General features: G+C 40.3%; 1 protein-coding gene and 1 long non-coding RNA gene across 3 annotated transcripts; both read right to left on the reverse strand.

Moving 5' to 3' along the window:
- Positions 1-1,446: 1,446 nt before the first annotated feature.
- Positions 1,447-2,715, reverse strand: LOC135482927 (uncharacterized). The gene is made up of 3 exons (XR_010446281.1): positions 2,629-2,715; positions 1,943-2,384; positions 1,447-1,536 (listed from the first exon to the last, which is right to left on the reverse strand). It is a non-coding gene; the product is annotated as an uncharacterized LOC135482927 (long non-coding RNA).
- Positions 2,716-11,802: 9,087 nt separating this feature from the next.
- LOC135491784 (uncharacterized) lies at positions 11,803-18,467 on the reverse strand. Of its 2 annotated transcripts, none has more exons than XM_064777892.1 (7): positions 18,445-18,467; positions 17,212-17,535; positions 16,427-16,546; positions 15,155-15,296; positions 14,566-14,754; positions 13,932-14,006; positions 11,803-13,252 (listed from the first exon to the last, which is right to left on the reverse strand). In XM_064777892.1, the coding sequence occupies exons 2-7, from the start codon at positions 17,488-17,490 to the stop codon at positions 13,020-13,022; spliced, it is 1,038 nt and encodes a 345-aa protein (XP_064633962.1). In that variant the 5' UTR covers positions 17,491-17,535; positions 18,445-18,467; the 3' UTR covers positions 11,803-13,019. The 2 variants fall into 2 exon arrangements, with proteins under 2 accessions (XP_064633962.1, XP_064633961.1); XM_064777891.1 differs by having other exon boundaries at positions 18,388-18,457.
- Between the last annotated feature and the right edge of the window lie 66 nt (positions 18,468-18,533).

Consider the following 18,533-nt stretch of genomic DNA (forward strand, 5'->3'; position numbering starts at 1 on the left):
AAACCCTGTACCCCCCCCCCCCCCCACACACACTCACACTCAAGCGATCGACACTACATCTACATGTACACGCAAGTCGACGATTTGCATTTTTTCGAGAATCATGATTTTAAACTCATTTACCCGGGACTTGAAATGAAATCGTCATCACTGGTATTTTCCTGATATTTCTCATTGATTGTAATCAACTTTCTATCAAAATTATTGGTTGGTCAACACTATTGACAGGGATTCGACGGCAGGGGTAGAATTAATAAAGTTTTCACCCGAATTCGACCCTAATACGACGTTGACCCAAGATGAGTGATATGGGAGGGGGTACAAGATTTACATTGACTGCGGCATTACTGTGAGCACTTCGAGATCTCACAACGGTTGATGAAAAATCGCCTGTTATCAATATAAAAATAGATGTGCTGCTCCTGGATTGTCGCCTCTGATTGATCCTCTTTTAAAATGTCAGAGGGTGGCGTGCGCCTTGTAATGAAAAAGAAACCCAAAGGATAATTGTAACATGCTCTATATTAGGGAACAGAGTGCCTGGTGTTGATTTACAAAGCACACTGAAAAAAAATGCACCAGATGATGAGGACAATTGTGAGGTTTTTAGTTCAAAGTATATCCCAGAATGGACGACTGACACTCCCAAAGCAGTGGCGACGGTCACACGCACGTTTTGCTTCATTTTCTTTAAACCACTGCGCAGGAGTGTAATAATACATATGTCTCTGTTGAATGTCATATTCAAAAATCATCATTTCGACAAAAGACATTAGCCTATAAACCATGTTAATCAAAGATGCACTACGAAACTTTGACATTATGCTATAATGATCAATTGTCTAGAGCCTTATTCTGTTGCCGTCACGAATTGATGTTAAATGCTAATAATACAACCCTCACAGTTCTTCGTTCTAAATGAACTTGTTACAACAGCCAGGCAAAGATCGCCATGTGAATTGTCGCTTCCTCGGGCTGTCGCTTTCCAACCATTCGACCATTTCGAAGATTTCAATACTTCCTTGATCTCCAAGACGGGGCGCACTTTGAGGGCTGTGGTCTGACTGAAAGTATAGTTCATTACTACTGGGTTAATGTCATAGTGTCATCATCATCAGCATTTCAATAGTGTGATAGTTGACCACCTTTTTCAGGAGGATCACCCTTCCCGTGTCTCTAACAGGTTTATTGTAACAAATCGTTTAAAATAAATAAATAAAATATTACGTGATGAGAATGCCCTTAGGGTAACACTCACAACCTTGGACGAGTAACTAATAATGCATAAAATTTTAGAGAAATTGTACTATTGGCCTTTATTAGGACTGCAAAAATGTCTTCCGTACTTTATCCGACGTCCGTACCTGCCATTGGGACTGTACAGATGGTAAGAGCGTTGTACTATGAAATTGCTAGTATCACGGAATCGACTTCTTACCTGCATTAGGTCGACATCTTCTTCCAGTAGCGAACCCACAACAAAACATTACGGACACAAATATCACTGCGGTCATTCCTACACCAAGCCACACCCAACTGGAAGAAATGAAAGTCAACATCGGCGTCCAGATTTGCTGATGACACCAATAATTTTTCATTTAATTCCCCGTTATTTTTCATGGTAAAATAAATTTTATATAGTTTGTGCACAATCTATACACACTTTAAAAACCATACCAGAATTTAAAGTACAGGAATGCAGACTTAGGATACATATTAGAAAATTCCAGTGCGAAAATAGCGAAAATAGTAAAAATCCCGGCAGAAAATGTGGTTATCCGTTTATGCGGAATGTTGTACATGAACGCTGCATGATTACCTGATCATTTGTTACTGGTGTATTTATTTTTGGAAAAAAAATCAGTGGACCAAAAACAACTGTTTTAGCAGTTCAAAGTTTAAAATCAAAATTTACATTATCGATCAAACCAGGCATACGCACTTTAAAGGTATCCCGAAAATGAAGAAGGGGTATCCCAAATTTGGCCTCGCTGTCGTCACCGGCGTACGCGTGTCCGTCCAGCAAGTAGACCTATGTGTGGTTGTGACGTTGTAGCATTGAGAAGGAGAGGGTGTGGTTGACATAGTGGTTGGTGTTCCTGCTGGCCTTCTGTTCATGCCGTGACAACATGTCGAATGGGGTTTTCTGAGATCATGTGTTACACGCGAACAGCACCGTGACTCCGTAATTTCGTTATCGCAACCCATATTCTGTCCGGATAACGTGCAATACTCGAAGCGGTACCGCCATAAAGCGCAGCATGACGTTGGGTTTGAGCGGTCCCTTGGAGGTTGGATGTGACAGTACTGTCTACTGCTGCAGCAATGATTCTTCACAGAGTCCTTGTAGCAACACTCGGTGTAATAAGGCGACGCACTTAAACCTTGAACATAGCAAAGAGCATTATTAAATCCTTTTGATGTTCGTGTTTTGGTGGACAGGTTCTTTTACAAACAGCGACGCACTCTGTCAGCTCTGGTCTGTGGATCTACTTCAGTCAAAAGTACTAGAAACAAAATGCAGCCAGAGTGCGGTTGCGGTTTTTTCAGTTTACGAAATGATAGCTTTCATTATACACGTACTTATCATGAGCAACCAAATCTTTTGATATGAATTTTAAATGTTACCTTGAAAGTTGAGAAGAAGAGCCAACGCCAGCAACATGCGGCAAACGTCTTTTCCTCGAATCATCTCCGATGGACTATAGATGAGGCGAGAGAAAGATCATCTGTTCTGAAACGCCCAGCTGACCTATTGAGTTCGGCAGCGAAGTGTTTTTCCATCGGGACAATCAGTCCGCTTGCGACTAAACCTCGAGACCGTCGTCCATTTTTTTCAATGTACATATCAAATGGATCCGAATAAATCACACTATAAGATTTCAAGTACATATATTTGATCAAAAATATATCAAAACATTTTATAGATGAATTTGTGTACATGTACTCTCAAGGAAACAGATAAAGCACATTTTCTCAAGTTATTAATCTCTAAGTAGGCGTAATTGAGTGCTTTCAATTGTCATGAAAATGATGGCATTAGCATGAATTGTATTTCGTGACAAACCCCCTTCCAAAATAAATACTTATAATAATTGAAGAAAATCATAATGTATAAGATTAATATCACTTACAATTGTATCTCTATTTTGGCTAACAATACCAGCCAAATCCACATACGACGCAATTTTGATAGTCTAGCTGAGTTTAATATAAATCCCCGATTTAAAATTTTTTTTTTCGTCTTTTGATATTATACCTGATCCACACAGAGGGATTGCCAATACTACTTCTCCGATTCAAATTCCTTTCAATTAAGTAAGATCTAGTCCCTTGATGGTGATTAAATGGGATCCCATTTTTAAGTTATCAAATGATGGCATACGATTACAGGTATGACTTAATTTGTATTGCATTATAACCATACTTTTCTCAAGCAGTTAAGCTAGGATACGGATACCCGTTAATATTGGCAATCAGAAACACGTGACTCAACTCGTTTTGGCGGATATAAGGTCATTGGATAGCAACGATCTTTCAGAGCGCGCCTTTCCCGAGAAAGCCCAGAACTAAAATTTACCTTTGGTTTAGAAAATCTTGCGAATACTCAGCTTTTAGTATCGGCTGTCGAAAGACAAGTCTAATTGCAGAGAAACATATTCATACTGGAGGAAGACCATTCACATGAGACAAGTCTCATTGTATATTCATACGCAATATGATATCTGAAGGACTATCCCTTGGATCTTGGAGATGGGCTATTGTTATTGTCCTTTCTGTAGGTATGTTGCAGGCAGCATAACTCAAATATCTAAAATCAACATGGGAAAAGAAACGCATTGTAAAAATAAAATTTAAAGAAAAAAATAAAAATAAAAATGTTGTCCAAAACCGGATTCGAACTCGCGACCTTTGGATCGAACATCGTATTCTGCCATTTCTGACGAGCGCTTTACCAACTGCTCTAAAGTGTCTAAGTCTTCTGACGTCATGTATTTGTCGAAATCTGATTGGCTGAAAGTCCCTGTACAAATGTACACTATAGTGCCCCAAAGGTTCAGGAAAAAAAATCGCGTCCGGTACAGCTTGGACAGTCACGACGCACTGGTAACAATCTAGTTTGATACTGGGCGTTCCCCATCACCTGGCGTTTTGTGACAATTTGAGTCAGGAATTTTACCCCTTCCTTAGGGTATCCACGGTCTGATCTATCACTTGGTTTTAATTGGATTTCTATTTTTAGCAAGGGCGTTTTCCAAAGATTATTTTATCAAGTACTAAGTTGGGGCACCCCTTATTTGATTACTGACCTCAGCAAGGGCATTCCCAAGTGCTCGACGTCTGCGATCACTCAAGTACCGTATAGTCAAATGGAAAGGCCAAAATGAAACCACTCTCTTCGCTCCACATGAACTACAGATCTTTGGCAATCCCCGATGCACCAGAAGCGATTTTTCTATCATATTTCGGTCAATCCCCTGATTGCTAGAAATAAAATCACTATTACAAAGCATCTCGGAACAGACGACGCAGTCCATTTAAAGGTCAGTAGCCCCACTTTGAAAGTTGTGACCCGCATGTGGAGAGAAGAGGTGGACCAAGCGAATATTCGTTGCTGACAGTGATAGTCTCTCATTTTTCCACTTATCCGGGGCAAAAACCTGAATCGTATATAAAGAAAGAAATGAAACTTCTTGGCTTTAATTCTGAGCCCCGATTTGTACCTTGTCTTCCTGGGTGTGTCCCGGTCGCAATTAGACGATGGCTGTGTTATCGTAATGGGGAACCCAAAAACATCCGCTCAAGGACTCGATTTCTCTCTAAGATGTTCTATTTTCAGAATGTAGTTATGTCTCCTGGGTCCTCCTCGTGACTCATGGTGCCAGATATAGCCATATTAAAGGACTCCCGTCGCGGGGTTATCCGAGTTGACATTTTGAGAAATCAATATCGCATAAACATATATACGAGATTTCCAAGATAATAAGTGCTTCCTTAATGCATGGCCAGACTCTTTAGTCAGGAAAATGTGGGTAATTACATGGGAAAAGCAGAACGTGCTCGAAATGGCTTCAATTTACGTGGATTAGATATGGCGGAAAATTGGTACTATATTTAGCACATCGCCAATCAGGGAACTCCCTTGACGGCTATTCTGAAACAGTAACTGAACACAACGTGAAGAAAAGAGATTAATCATGTTTCAAATATTACACTTATTTCCCATTGTAACAGAACCTATCCGAAGCTCACTTAAAAAATCTTTGGTTAGAGAGGTGTCCCGGTTAAATAGGTCGAATTGAATGGAAACGACCAACTTTGGACCAACCACATGTCGCTACGGATTATCCTGCTAAAAGAAGCGTCCACTTTGTAATTAGGTTCTATTGTAATTCATTGCATCTAAGAAAAAAAATTCTTTTCTAGTTCCTGGCATCATCAATGTCCTTACATAGCCATCAACGATTTTTCAAGGGATTATCAAGAATTACCGTGGTTTAATTGCAGTGACCTTTCAATCCGCTGTATAGAAGTCAATTAGTGACACTTGCGATTGAAATAAGAGAACGAAATGATGACTAATTAACCTATTGAAGTAACATATTCATGGTTATATCTGATATCAATGTTATCCGCGCCTAATTAGGACTGAATGAAGAACAGTATCTGATACCATACATAGCCCAAATCAACCATCTATACTATAATGCGCGTTGTGGCCGCTAAATAGGAGGCGATTTTTGTTTCAAAATTGGGCCTCGGAAATGCGTCGAATTCTTGCAACTTTTGGCTTCGTAGGTGTGGATCATAAGTAAGAGTGTCACTGAGGGTGTCATACGTCGAATATCTTGGTGGTTTTGGAATAAACAACAACTTTTCAGAGAGCACGTCGACTGGAGAGCTCCGCTCATTCTCAAAAGCATACACAAACTTCACGCATATTCTCCCTGCCACATCAATATTAGCTTCCAGCACCTATGTAGTGCTATACAACCTGGTCCATGGTGCAGGGTATTAGCAGGGAGATTAATGATTAGCCTATTCCATTTTAGTTCTATTCGAGAAACACTGACCGGAGTGATAAGGCAAATTCTGCAGGGTGGCCTACCGGAACATGCAGTCAGGGTATCAATAAGCAGTTATGCCAGGATGGACAAAATATGTACAGTGGCCAGCGCTTGCTCTTTGATTTATTCTTTACTGATTGATGTTGTCAGTTTGAATTGCGTTCTGCATCTCTCCATGCGCCTGGCTTTGGTCCGACAGTGGCATTGGGTACGGGAGTGGGTAGGTGATATGCCTAATATGTGAGGCCCTTATTTGGAACAGGACCTGCTGTCACTGGTCTCAATGCATTGTGCAAAATAGCGTACTCCAATCAATCTATTGGGGGTTGCATGTAGATAGCAGCAATAAGTCCCTAAATGCAGTTCATTTCGTGTTTAACCTTTAATAAAACTTCAGTAACGTTAGAAATTTAATGTAGTTCAATCATCGTGCCCATTTAACTAATGTATATTACATTTCAACTTTGCCCGCTCCATGGGTATATGCTATTGAATCAATGAATGGAAGTCGACGAGCGGGGTATGAAAACGAAAGCTGATAATGTAAATGATAAATAGGCCTCGGGACCAAACTAGTTTTGTATAAATCGTTATCACAAGATAGGTCCCCGCAATCCGATGGCTTTTCTGCCAGTTGACCCAGCTTATATACGTTTACCGACTATAAAAGACCATTCTTAAACATTTAAGCACTAGTATATCAATCACACGTACTCGTATTTGAACGTTCGTATCAAATCACTAGACAAAAATTAGAATTTTCGGTATAGGAAAATTAAAAATCTCGTGCTTCTATAGTCAATTACCGTATTCCCTGCCAGAGGTATATTGTACCGATGGGGACAAGAAAGGGGCTTCCTTTACAGATCCTCACTGTCCAATTACCCATGGCAGTGGCACGAGTTCACCGCGATACCGCGCTGCTCTTGATTGTTATTCATCAGCTCGGCGGTAATCTACGTAGGAGTCGTAGGCTATATTTGGAAAGATGTTTCCAGATATAGTTCTTCTGAACGAGAAAATATCAAAGTGTAGGTCTTCATTGTGTTAAGAAATAGAGTTATCCCAATATCAGGTGCGGGGGGGGGGGGGGGTTATTCCTTTAGCTCCTGCGGGTCTCCAAATTTTTTTCCAGCATCTCCCTGAAGATTTCCAGGTATTCCTATAGTGTATAGACTTTTGGCAAAAGAGCTACAAATGTAGAAAATGAAGTACTACAAGCGATATTTATTTTGAAGATAACAATCATGCCGTTGGGTAGATCAGAATTTTTTAAGTGTGCTTCAGGTGTTAAGCAAGGAGAGCCATTAAGTCCGGCGCTATTTAATATATATATTAATGACCTGTCTGAGTTATTAGATAAGAATTGTAGAGATCCACTTGTGTTGAATGCAACTGATATAAGTCACCTTTTGTATGCTGATGATTTGTTGCTTTTTTCCCTGACCAAAGAGGGTTTGCAGAATTCTCTTAATATTTTGTCAAATTATTGTAAGGATTGGAAGTTAAACATAAACATTCAAAAAACCAAGGTAGTTCGATTTTCCAGGGGCGGTCGTATATCAAATGAAAATTTCATTGTTGATGGACATTCAATAGAGGAAGTTCAGAGATATAAATATTTGGGTATGGTTTTTGTCGGGGATGCCCAGGTTCTAAGGGAATAACGACCACCCAGTTCTATGTAAAACTTCAACTGATTTATTACTAGACTCGAGTCAGAATGAACATGTGATATAGTTACATAATTCAGAAATACATGTTTCTAAAAGACATTCAATAACTCCAATAGACCAGCTATTGGCGGCGACTATAATCTGTTCCCAACATTACTCCCGGGCGGGAAGTGACTGGAACATAAACTAATAATTGGGTGAAACGTACATCAAAATACAATGATGTTATGAAATGGCAAACTATTTTTTTGATTTTCTCAAACATACAAACATTGAATAAATCGAATTGAGTGACTAGATTCAAACGCAACCAAATGTGAAAGAATGATTAAAACCATCGAAGTATGTAGCAAAGATGAAATGCGTAAACAACAGATAAAATGAATCAAAATATTGACACTAGAAACAGTTGACCGTTTAAGATTATTTCATGTCATCAAAACACTCAGGTCAGTATTCAAAATGTTCAGCTCAATGAAGGCATGAAATCCATTTACGGATCGGACATAAGTGCAATGCGTCGGCGCGCTTCAATGGCGGCTTGTCTAACAGGCCTGTGCTCAGCTGCACACTCGGAATTGTCTGACAAAGGAACACGCGAGTTGTGTTCAATAAGCCTCGATAATGTCTCGCCATTGTTGGTTTCCAAAGGATACAATTTGGTTATCGGGCGGTTTGTCTGACCACGGCTTGTTTTGATGTCTACAGAACGCACTAAACCATCATTACCGCGATTCAATCTCAACACACGCGCAAGTTGCCACTTTACACGTGGTACGCAGTCTTCATGAATGAGCACTATGTCCCCAACTTGAATCTGATTTTGCGTTATGCCCTTATCACAATTGCGATCTCTTTCACGTAAAGCCGCCAGGTACTCTTGTGACCACCGGTTCCAAAACTGTGCTTGCACACTGGCCATCAACACAGCGCGTCGTTGCAATTCTGACTGACTGCCAAACGTTGGGTCACGCAACTCATCAGTATCGTACAACTCATGAGGAACAGTAGACAGTGGTCTACCATGTAAAAAATGCGATGGCGTAAGCGGTTGTAAATCATCAGTATCTGAGGACAGGTATGTGATCGGTCGGTCATTGAGTATGGCCTCAATCTCGGTGAGGACAGTCTGTAACTCATCAAGCGTTAAGAAACGGCGGCCTAGCACCTTTTTCAAGGCTGTTTTTGTCAACCCAATCAACCGTTCCCAAAAACCACCGTACCAAGGTGCCCGTTTCGGTATGAACAACCATTCAACACGGCGGTTAGCTAAATAGGTTTTAACCTATTCAGATTCAAACAACTGCTTGAGTTCTGCAGCCGCAGAGAGATAGGTTGACGCATTGTCAGAAATCATTTTGCTCGGAAGCGATCTCCGGGCGGCAAAACGTCTGAACGCACGAAGGAATGTTCCAACTGAGAGATCAGTAACAAGTTCCAGATGAACGGCTCTGATAACGGCGCATGTAAAGAGGCACACGTACGCCTTCGATTCTGAGTGTTCGTTTCGTATGAATAAAGCACCACTGAAATCTACACCAGTCACAGTAAACGCTTGTAATGGTGGTGGAATAGGTGACCTATATGGTTTCCCCATAACCCTCTTGCAAGTGACACACTGCCGTAACAACGATTTTACGCGCTGTCTAATGTTGGTAATCCAGAAACGCTGGCGAATACGCGTGATAGTAGATTGTAATCCTGAATAAAGAACGTTCGTATGTGCATTCCAAATGATAAGTTCCGCGAATCGATGTCTAGATGGAATCAGAATCGGAAATTTCGTTCCGTAGTCAATAGGCGCGTTATGCAATCGTCCGTAACGGTTTCGTAATAGTTCCAGGGCGTGTGCATAGTTTGCATTAGTTAATGCTAGTCTTTGAATAACACGAGATGCTTCTCCTGTAAGCTGAGCCTTTAGGTACTGGAATTTATGGAAACCGTCTAAGTCTGGGTCACTATGCACCGATGCTGCGAAACTGTCATAAAAGCTCTGCCACTTGAGTAAATCCCCATCGAATGACGCTAGGCTTAGTTTAGGAAGTCGGACGGTCTTCGCCTTCGGTGGTACAACTGCGGGAGTGGGCGTTGGCTTTTTTTTGTGTGTTTGTCTCTCAATATGTCTTTTGAGTTTCAGGAGGTATTCCTCAACTTCAGCGTTATGGTCGTCAGCCTCTACGATTACCTCTGCTACGTCGTCGTCCTTAGTAATTTCAAGCAGCTCAGCATCTAACTTCTTAACTTGTTCGAATGCCTTAGTTATATGTTGTTCGACTGCTGTGAGTTGATCTAGATGGTCTTCTGTTAATTCTATACTGGTGATCGTTTCGGCTTTCGTGATGGACTTCGAGATTTGTCCGCGGTACGCGCCTCTTGACTTGCGAATTCTAGTGTGCGTTGCCATCTTCGAGAGAGAGTCCTGGACCTGGTCACGGCACCAAAATGTCGGGGATGCCCAGGTTCTAAGGGAATAACGACCACCCAGTTCTATGTAAAACTTCAACTGATTTATTACTAGACTCGAGTCAGAATGAACATGTGATATAGTTACATAATTCAGAAATACATGTTTCTAAAAGACATTCAATAACTCCAATAGACCAGCTATTGGCGGCGACTATAATCTGTTCCCAACAGTTTTAGCCTCATCATGTACCTTCACATATGCAAAGTCTAATATAATTGAGAGGGCTAAAAAAGCCATGTTCAAGGTTAAGGGTTGTTTAGGTTTATATGGCAATGTATCAGCTGGTCTCGGTTTACAAGTATTTGACCAGTTAGTGAGACCGATTTGTTGCTATGCGTCTGAGATATGGTGTGCTGAAGACTTGGATAAGAATAAAAAGTTCAATATGCAGTGGGGTTTTCAGGAACATTTCTGTAACATGCCTATTGAGGATTTGAATACTTCGTAGATCAGAATTTTTTAAGTGTGCTTCAGGTGTTAAGCAAGGAGAGCCATTAAGTCCGGCGCTATTTAATATATATATTAATGACCTGTCTGAGTTATTAGATAAGAATTGTAGAGATCCACTTGTGTTGAATGCAACTGATATAAGTCACCTTTTGTATGCTGATGATTTGTTGCTTTTTTCCCTGACCAAAGAGGGTTTGCAGAATTCTCTTAATATTTTGTCAAATTATTGTAAGGATTGGAAGTTAAACATAAACATTCAAAAAACCAAGGTAGTTCGATTTTCCAGGGGCGGTCGTATATCAAATGAAAATTTCATTGTTGATGGACATTCAATAGAGGAAGTTCAGAGATATAAATATTTGGGTATGGTTTTTGTCGGGGATGCCCAGGTTCTAAGGGAATAACGACCACCCAGTTCTATGTAAAACTTCAACTGATTTATTACTAGACTCGAGTCAGAATGAACATGTGATATAGTTACATAATTCAGAAATACATGTTTCTAAAAGACATTCAATAACTCCAATAGACCAGCTATTGGCGGCGACTATAATCTGTTCCCAACAGTTTTAGCCTCATCATGTACCTTCACATATGCAAAGTCTAATATAATTGAGAGGGCTAAAAAAGCCATGTTCAAGGTTAAGGGTTGTTTAGGTTTATATGGCAATGTATCAGCTGGTCTCGGTTTACAAGTATTTGACCAGTTAGTGAGACCGATTTGTTGCTATGCGTCTGAGATATGGTGTGCTGAAGACTTGGATAAGAATAAAAAGTTCAATATGCAGTGGGGTTTTCAGGAACATTTCTGTAACATGCCTATTGAGGATTTGAATACTTCGTTTTGTAAATATTTACTTGGGGTTAATAGGAAAGCGGGAAATTTAGCTGTAAAGTCAGAACTTGGTAGGTTTCCCCTGGCTTTTAGTCTTGTTTCTCAGTGTGTGAATTTTGGTTAACATTTATTAGTATCTGAGAACTCCTTGTTGGTTAGTGCAGTTGTTGAAGCTAAGCGGTTGACATCAGATGGGTATTTTTCATGGTTTTCTTTTTTCAATGCTTTGTGTAAAAAGGCTAACATAGATCCCAATATAGATTCAACAAAGGAAATTAAAATTAAAATACAAAATCAATACCGTAGTTATTGGGAAAAGAATTTTATTGAGAGGTATAAAAGTGATCAAACTGGGAAATTTAACACATATTCTCTCTTTAAAAACAAATTTAATTATGAGTCATATCTTGACCAAATTGTAAATTTTAAACATAAAAAAGCGTTAACTAAATTTAGGGTTAGTAATCATATGTTAGAAATTGAAACAACACGAATAGTAAACCACAAACCCCCAGGGGTGAATGATTTTGTTCACATTGTAGGGATTTAGGTCGGATGGTAGTTGGTGATGAATTTCATTTTTTTTTTAAGTGTCCCAAATTTGCGAGTGAGAGTGAACAATTACTTAAATACAGTTATTGTCTATATCCAAATTTGTCAAGTTTATCGCAAAAAGATATTTTCATTTATTTGATGTCATCTGAAGGGGAAGTAATTAAGAAGGTAGCAAAATTTTGCAATTTACTGTATGAGTGATGGGTCTAATCTGCTTATAATAATTTTTTTTTTTTTTGGTAGCTTTTGTAAAATGTTCATTATTCATGTTCTGTTCTTTTAATCGTCTTGTATGTTTATTACATAAAAATCCAATGTAAATGTACTTTTATAAGGAGTAATAAACAATTTGAATTTGAATTTGAATTTGAATTTACCTACAATATGATATCATTAATTGTTCATTTTAACCCCCTGGTATCGACAGCATTTACCCTCTCAGCAATTTAGTGAAAATTCATAAAAAGGCCCTGTAGTAAATAATAGAAGTTCCTACATAATCAAAAAATCCATAAAGAAACCCTAATGTACGCTAATCCAACCTAATATCGATCGAAAAACACAACCTGGTAGTCTCCTGTACATAAATACATATTATGGGGTCAGGAGGCTGACTCGCCAACTCGCTATAGCCCTGTATTACTCGGGAAAATGTACTGCAATCCACCTAGGAACGAGTTTTATAATGAAGATTACACTCGAAGCGCCGCCCCTGTGGTGTTACTTTTCTTCTCGGCCGCTTGGATATCGTAGGGCGGGAGCTGAGTTTTAAAGGGTTAAACACGGCCGGCTACGGGCGGTATAGTGAGATCCGGCTCGGGCGGCTACGGGCGATACAGGGGCTAAAGGGTTTTAAAGACGTGACAGTGCAAAATAAACAGTTTCTAAAAGAGCCTCGTTCTATGGGGATTTATCTAGAGGTCGCTTTTTTGACACTTTTTCCAGTATTGCCGGGACGATTTCATTGTCTATTTATTGGCCATGTGGCGCTCTGACAACTTTTCCAGTATTGCCGGAACGATTTTGTTGTCACTGCATCTTATGTTTATCAATGCGTTTGCAAGGTTTGAAACTGTTGCTTCTTTGGATTCGCGCTCTTGCCAATCTTCCAGCATCAGCGTACACATTTCTTGCAGACTATCGAAATGACCACGAAACTTGATATTGTCGATACCAGCCGTATTATTTCCCAATTTTCGACCTGTAAGAAATAAAAACAGGTTTAGCCCAGTCGATCTCACATGACGCCGTCAGTCCCTTCATCGGTCCCATATATTTCTTTTAGCACGAAAGAAGGACCACTATCATGCCTGTCGAAGCCATTTCAATGAAGCCGTCTCTACCCTTGCTCAAAATTCCAATAAGCAGTCAACTGTACATGATCACCAACAGAAAAAAATAGAGTGGAATAGTGTATATGGAAAGTTTTACGGTTTTTCTGTACATGTGACATTTTATATAACGTTTCGGTAAAGCCAAAAAGGTACTACTTTTATGTAGCACGTTTTTGGTAAAACGGATGTATCACACTAGCTCTCTGCTACAGCTGTAGTATTACTTGTGCAGCAATCATTACAAGGTGTGTGTAATGAATACTTCGTATTCTTCCAATGGTATAGTAGCCGAACTCATTAATATTAAAGTAAAGTCTCCAGCTCGCCAAACAGGGTAGATTTTTTACCTGTTTGGCAAGCCCGGCTGGCCGAACAGGGTGGCTTTTTAGTGCTGTTTGGCAAGCGGCTCTCCAAACAGGACAAAAAAAGATGCCTGTTCGGCGAGCGGCTTGCCAAATAGACGCGGCCTAAATTTTAACATATGATGGATTGGTGTTCACGTACACAAATACATGTATGCACATATAGATATGTTTTTTAACTTACCAAGTTGCACCCAGTTCCCACCAATTTCCCCCGCAATATCCATGATATCATCCATTGAAATTTTTTCCTCACAATCTATATTGAAAAGCCAGATAAAAAGATTAGAGCATGCTACATAAAGTCAAGGATGACCTTCTAACAACTGTAGATGTAGTTAAAACAGTGATTCTTTTTGTTGTGATATATACCTATAGTTGTACCGGAAGATAATGTACTTTTAATTAGTACACTTGACAAGTTTGATTTTGGCTTACTCAAGAATTGAGAAAAGTCCTTATCAAGTCTTTATATTGTATATGCATTGCATACGCCATTTTTAGAGCTGCTCATTTGGTTACCGTTGTAATACCTGAGGTTGTTCCCCAAATGTCAGTGTTTCCGAAAAAATAGACAGCGCGAGACGAAGACTTTTTAATAGGGGGAAACACAGGAAAACGAGTCAATGTATCTTTCAGCATTCATAAACAATGAGGGGAAAGACTCAGAAACGAAAACCCTCAAAAACACCGTCACAAAAATACAGACTGCGAGTACTTAAAGCTACAACGTGATTTATTGTCTCTTTATGGTGGGGTTGGGGCGCCGGTATTCAAATAAACCGTTCAAAGCGTACTTAATAAAACATCTCACTTACTCAGGACAGCTTCATAGTTTTCCGAAAGGCTTCCGGCGTTGTCCGTTGTGACCTCGTGGTTATTCAAAGCGTCGTAAGCTGGCTTACCAGCTGGTGGCAAGTAAGTCCCCGTAAAATTGCCTCCTACATTGAGGATATTTCCAATATTGCAACCCTTGAATGTTGGAGCGAAGCTTGGGGCTGGCTGATCTGCAGATAATAATACTTTAAGTGTCAGTCATGTCCATCAGAAAAGCATCAGCAAGAATTTGACCTTGGCGCCAGACTGAACAACCGCTTGTTCGACTTGCTTCCTCCAATCATCGACTTACATCAACCACAGACGAACAGAAGGAAAATCCCGGACAATTGTCACTACCCTTTGGCAAGGCCTAGCGTCGTCGATTCTTAAAATCTTATCCTCTTCTGATTAAAATCAATTCTTTATTGCATATTGCTTCAGTATACTGTTAATACAGTGATACATTTTAGATGCCTGTATGAGATTACGCAGAGAAAATTACTTGAACTTAATTCTAAAATCTTTGGTTGTTTTATTTTCTGCCAAGCGCTAGACCAGTGCATCAGCGAGTCATTGTGACTGACTTACCTATTTCATATCCATATGAAAAGTGCCTGCGTTCTGTGACTGCGATTTCTTCGTTTCCCCTCTTCATTAACGCGGTGCTCGTCAACTCCTCCCCCCTTGCACTAACTTGCCGTCTTGCACAATTTTTGTTCGGTTTCTTTATCTTAAATGATGTATAATGTATACAATGTAATTCGAATTAAACCTGGATTAAATTTGACAGGAGGCTGACTTGTCCAAACGCAAGTCTTCTTTCAAATATTATTCAAATATATCTTATATATATAATCCAATGTCATGTAGAATCAGCGCCACCTCATTCCAGGCAATTCTGAATGTAGCTTGGGGTGGATTTTAATCTAGAAATATCTTTTACCCACAAAACTATTATTTTTTAGTAATTACATGCAGTAGTTTTTTGGGGTAAAGATGAAACATCTTTTGCTCCATTATTGGCGCTGCAAAGAAGTTCCTTTAAGTTTACCAGCCATGTAGGCTGCAACCTTCATTACACAGGTTTCGTAACCCCTACGAACGACGAGCCTGCGTTGTCATCAGTTAATGTGCTAAATGTCAGTTCATTCACACGACACTCATCTTCTTTGTAAGTAGCGCGTTCGATTTCTAAGTAACCCGCTCGCAGGGTGTCCACTTCTATGGCTGGAGCGAGTGGACAGAGTGCCAGAATTATACCAAGGCATAAATCGGAATTGTGGTGCACCATAAATCGACCAATCTCGGATCTCGGAATTGTGCCGTGGCATAAATAGGAATCGTGGACGGAAATGTCATTTATGGAGGACGGAAGTAAATCGGAATTGTGGTGCACCATAAATCAACCAATCAAAACATCGGATCTCGTGAATTTTGCCGCGGCATAAATGGGAATTGTGGATGGAAGTGCGATTTATGCTGCACCATAAATAAAGATTGGTCTTATTATGCCACACCACAATTCCTATTTATGCCGTGGCATAATTCTGAATTCTGCCGCGGCATAATTCACGAGATCCGATGTTTTGATTGGTTGATTTATGGTGCACCACAATTCCTATTTATGCCGTGGCATAATTCTGAATTTTGGCGCGAGATGAGGCGCCAGTACTAAAAAGAACGCACTAGCGCTTACTCGCGCAAGTGCCGCGCTGGTAATCGAACACGCTAAAGTTGTAAGGGGATCGGTAGTCCTCGATAAAGTTCAGTTGCACACTTCAGCCTTCGTCGCCGTTCGTAGCTCTTCTATTCACTTCCATACGACGCGATTCGGCAAATCGGCATGTCACGTATACTTACCACTTGATCGCGAGCAGCAATGGTTTCATCATTGCCATGAGAATCTTTGAGAATTGACAGGCCTAACTGGTGCTGCTCTGGTTGACAATTCTTCGGCCTTGCACTCATGTCTGCGGTCCTCTAAAATGGCATGCATTTACATTGTAGTATATCTATATTGAAACATGAAATTATAATCCCCAAACTGTGAAGATGCTGCACACAGGACGCTTTATAGGACTGTTGCTTTACTGGTTTCAGCAATTATTCGATAAACAGCGAATGGTTATCGATATCTTTCTGACCTTCATGTCATGATATTGCTAGCAGGAGTTAGGAGCCCATGGCCAGAGGGGGTATGGCCATATTGAAAATACCTTCGCACCAATTTACCAATTGACGGAATGATTCAAAACATTAAGGCCTACATTTTGCGACGATTGCATGAGGTCGCCTGACGACGCAGAAACCCGTACGATGGAGACTCTAAAATGATGGTCTAAACCTTATCGACATTTCAATTTACGCATCACTAGCTTGTACAAGTCACGGAACATACTGGAAAATCATTTTACACACTGATGTCAGCATTCCGACTCTCATGCGTGTGGTTTCGTACTCCCTTTATAATATGAATTAACAGAAGTAATGAGTTGTAAAAACCTTGGTGATTAAGATGCGTCATCTGAGTCTCCACAAGGCCCCTCGGTCTATAAACTGGTCGCTGTTTAAAAGACTTAACGCTGTCGCGAGAAATGACATCAATAACTAGAGCTTTCAGCTATAGCTTTATGTGTCCACCTCACCTTAGTAACCTCATCAACATCTCCGTCTCTGTCCTGATCTTTAGCGTTTGCCCCACGGCAGTCCAGGCCAGCCTTGACATCTCCAAGATCTCCATCTCCAAACTCTGATGGCGAGCCAATGGTGACTGCATCTAACTCCAGCGTTTCGGCTGAATCTTTGGCCATTGATGGGTTTGGATCTTTGACCATCGATTGGAGCGAGTCTTCGTCTACTCCCAAAGATTGCTTTGTATCTTTGACAACCTCAACCGACGACTTTGGATTTTGCATTAGAGCCATTTCGCAATTTCACTGAGCTTTACTTGCTGTACAAAGTATTGCCACCTGAAATTGAGACAAACCTACTACGATGATGTCTGCACACCGGACACGTTGGATCGGGCCACGTCGTCCTCCCGCATAGAAAAACCACATTTAGGATAAATAATGGACTGCTGTCTCGGAAGTCTCAACTAATGACCCATATTTATTATCTAATGGACATATCGGTCTCTGTCTTGGCGTTATTCATGTAAATCATAAATAACAAATAGAATTTCACCAAAAAAAAATTATATCGGTTAATTTTTATCACGTGTAGTAGCCTACATGTACAATGTACATGTACAAACTTTAACAAAAACAATGTATATAGATGTACACAAACGAATCTCATTAGCTTTACTGAATGAGGAGGCCAAAGATACACGCATAGAGCTTAACGTAACAAAACACATTCGGCACCTTTACTGTATATTATTTAAAATGTTTTTCGAAAGCAAAAGTTTGATATGCCGAGACTACGTGTTATATTCCAAATAAGATGTTGATGCCAGAAGACAGTCATAGGCCTATCAACGAGATGAGATATAGAGTGAGGGACGAGGCCGGTCCTCTGCGTCGGGAGTGTAGCGTAAAGGTAGCCTAATATCCATAGCCTAAGGGGTAGTTGGGTTGAAAGCGAGTTGATTCCTTAACCCTCTGGACATTCGAAACCCAAAGTCAAACCTTAATCTAACCCTAATCCTCGTGATCATCACACCGTTGTAACTGGCACCAGTTACTTTCACTTTCCCGGGCGAACCCAAACCCTTTCGTTGTAACCGGCCCCGATGACCAGTTACTTTTACTTGCTACCAAAGTGTTCAACTTCAACTTCGTTGAACATTGAACGACATAGTATGAAAAATATACTACCAAACGGAACAAAAAAGTCTGAAATAGGCGGGAAATAGTTGATACATGTAAGCTTACGTCATGAAAATCCTCAATCCGGGCATTCCCAGTGGGATTCCCCGAACCCAGTAGAAACCTATCTGTACTGACACCTGCCGACAGAACCA

The sequence above is a fragment of the Lineus longissimus genome, chromosome 1 (genome assembly GCF_910592395.1).
Source record: "Lineus longissimus chromosome 1, tnLinLong1.2, whole genome shotgun sequence".
NCBI lineage: Eukaryota > Metazoa > Nemertea > Pilidiophora > Heteronemertea > Lineidae > Lineus > Lineus longissimus.

Excerpts from the sequence above, each read along its gene's own strand:
- LOC135491784 (XM_064777892.1), bottom strand. The coding sequence starts at position 17,490 with ATGGCTCTAATGCAAAATCCAAAGTCGTCGGTTGAGGTTGTCAAAGAT. Across the intron at positions 15,297-16,426 it reads TTGCTGCTCGCGATCAAGTG|ATAAAGAAACCGAACAAAAA; the intron begins GTAAGTATACGT and ends ACATCATTTAAG. Across the intron at positions 13,253-13,931 it reads TGGGAACTGGGTGCAACTTG|GTCGAAAATTGGGAAATAAT; the intron begins GTAAGTTAAAAA and ends TATTTCTTACAG.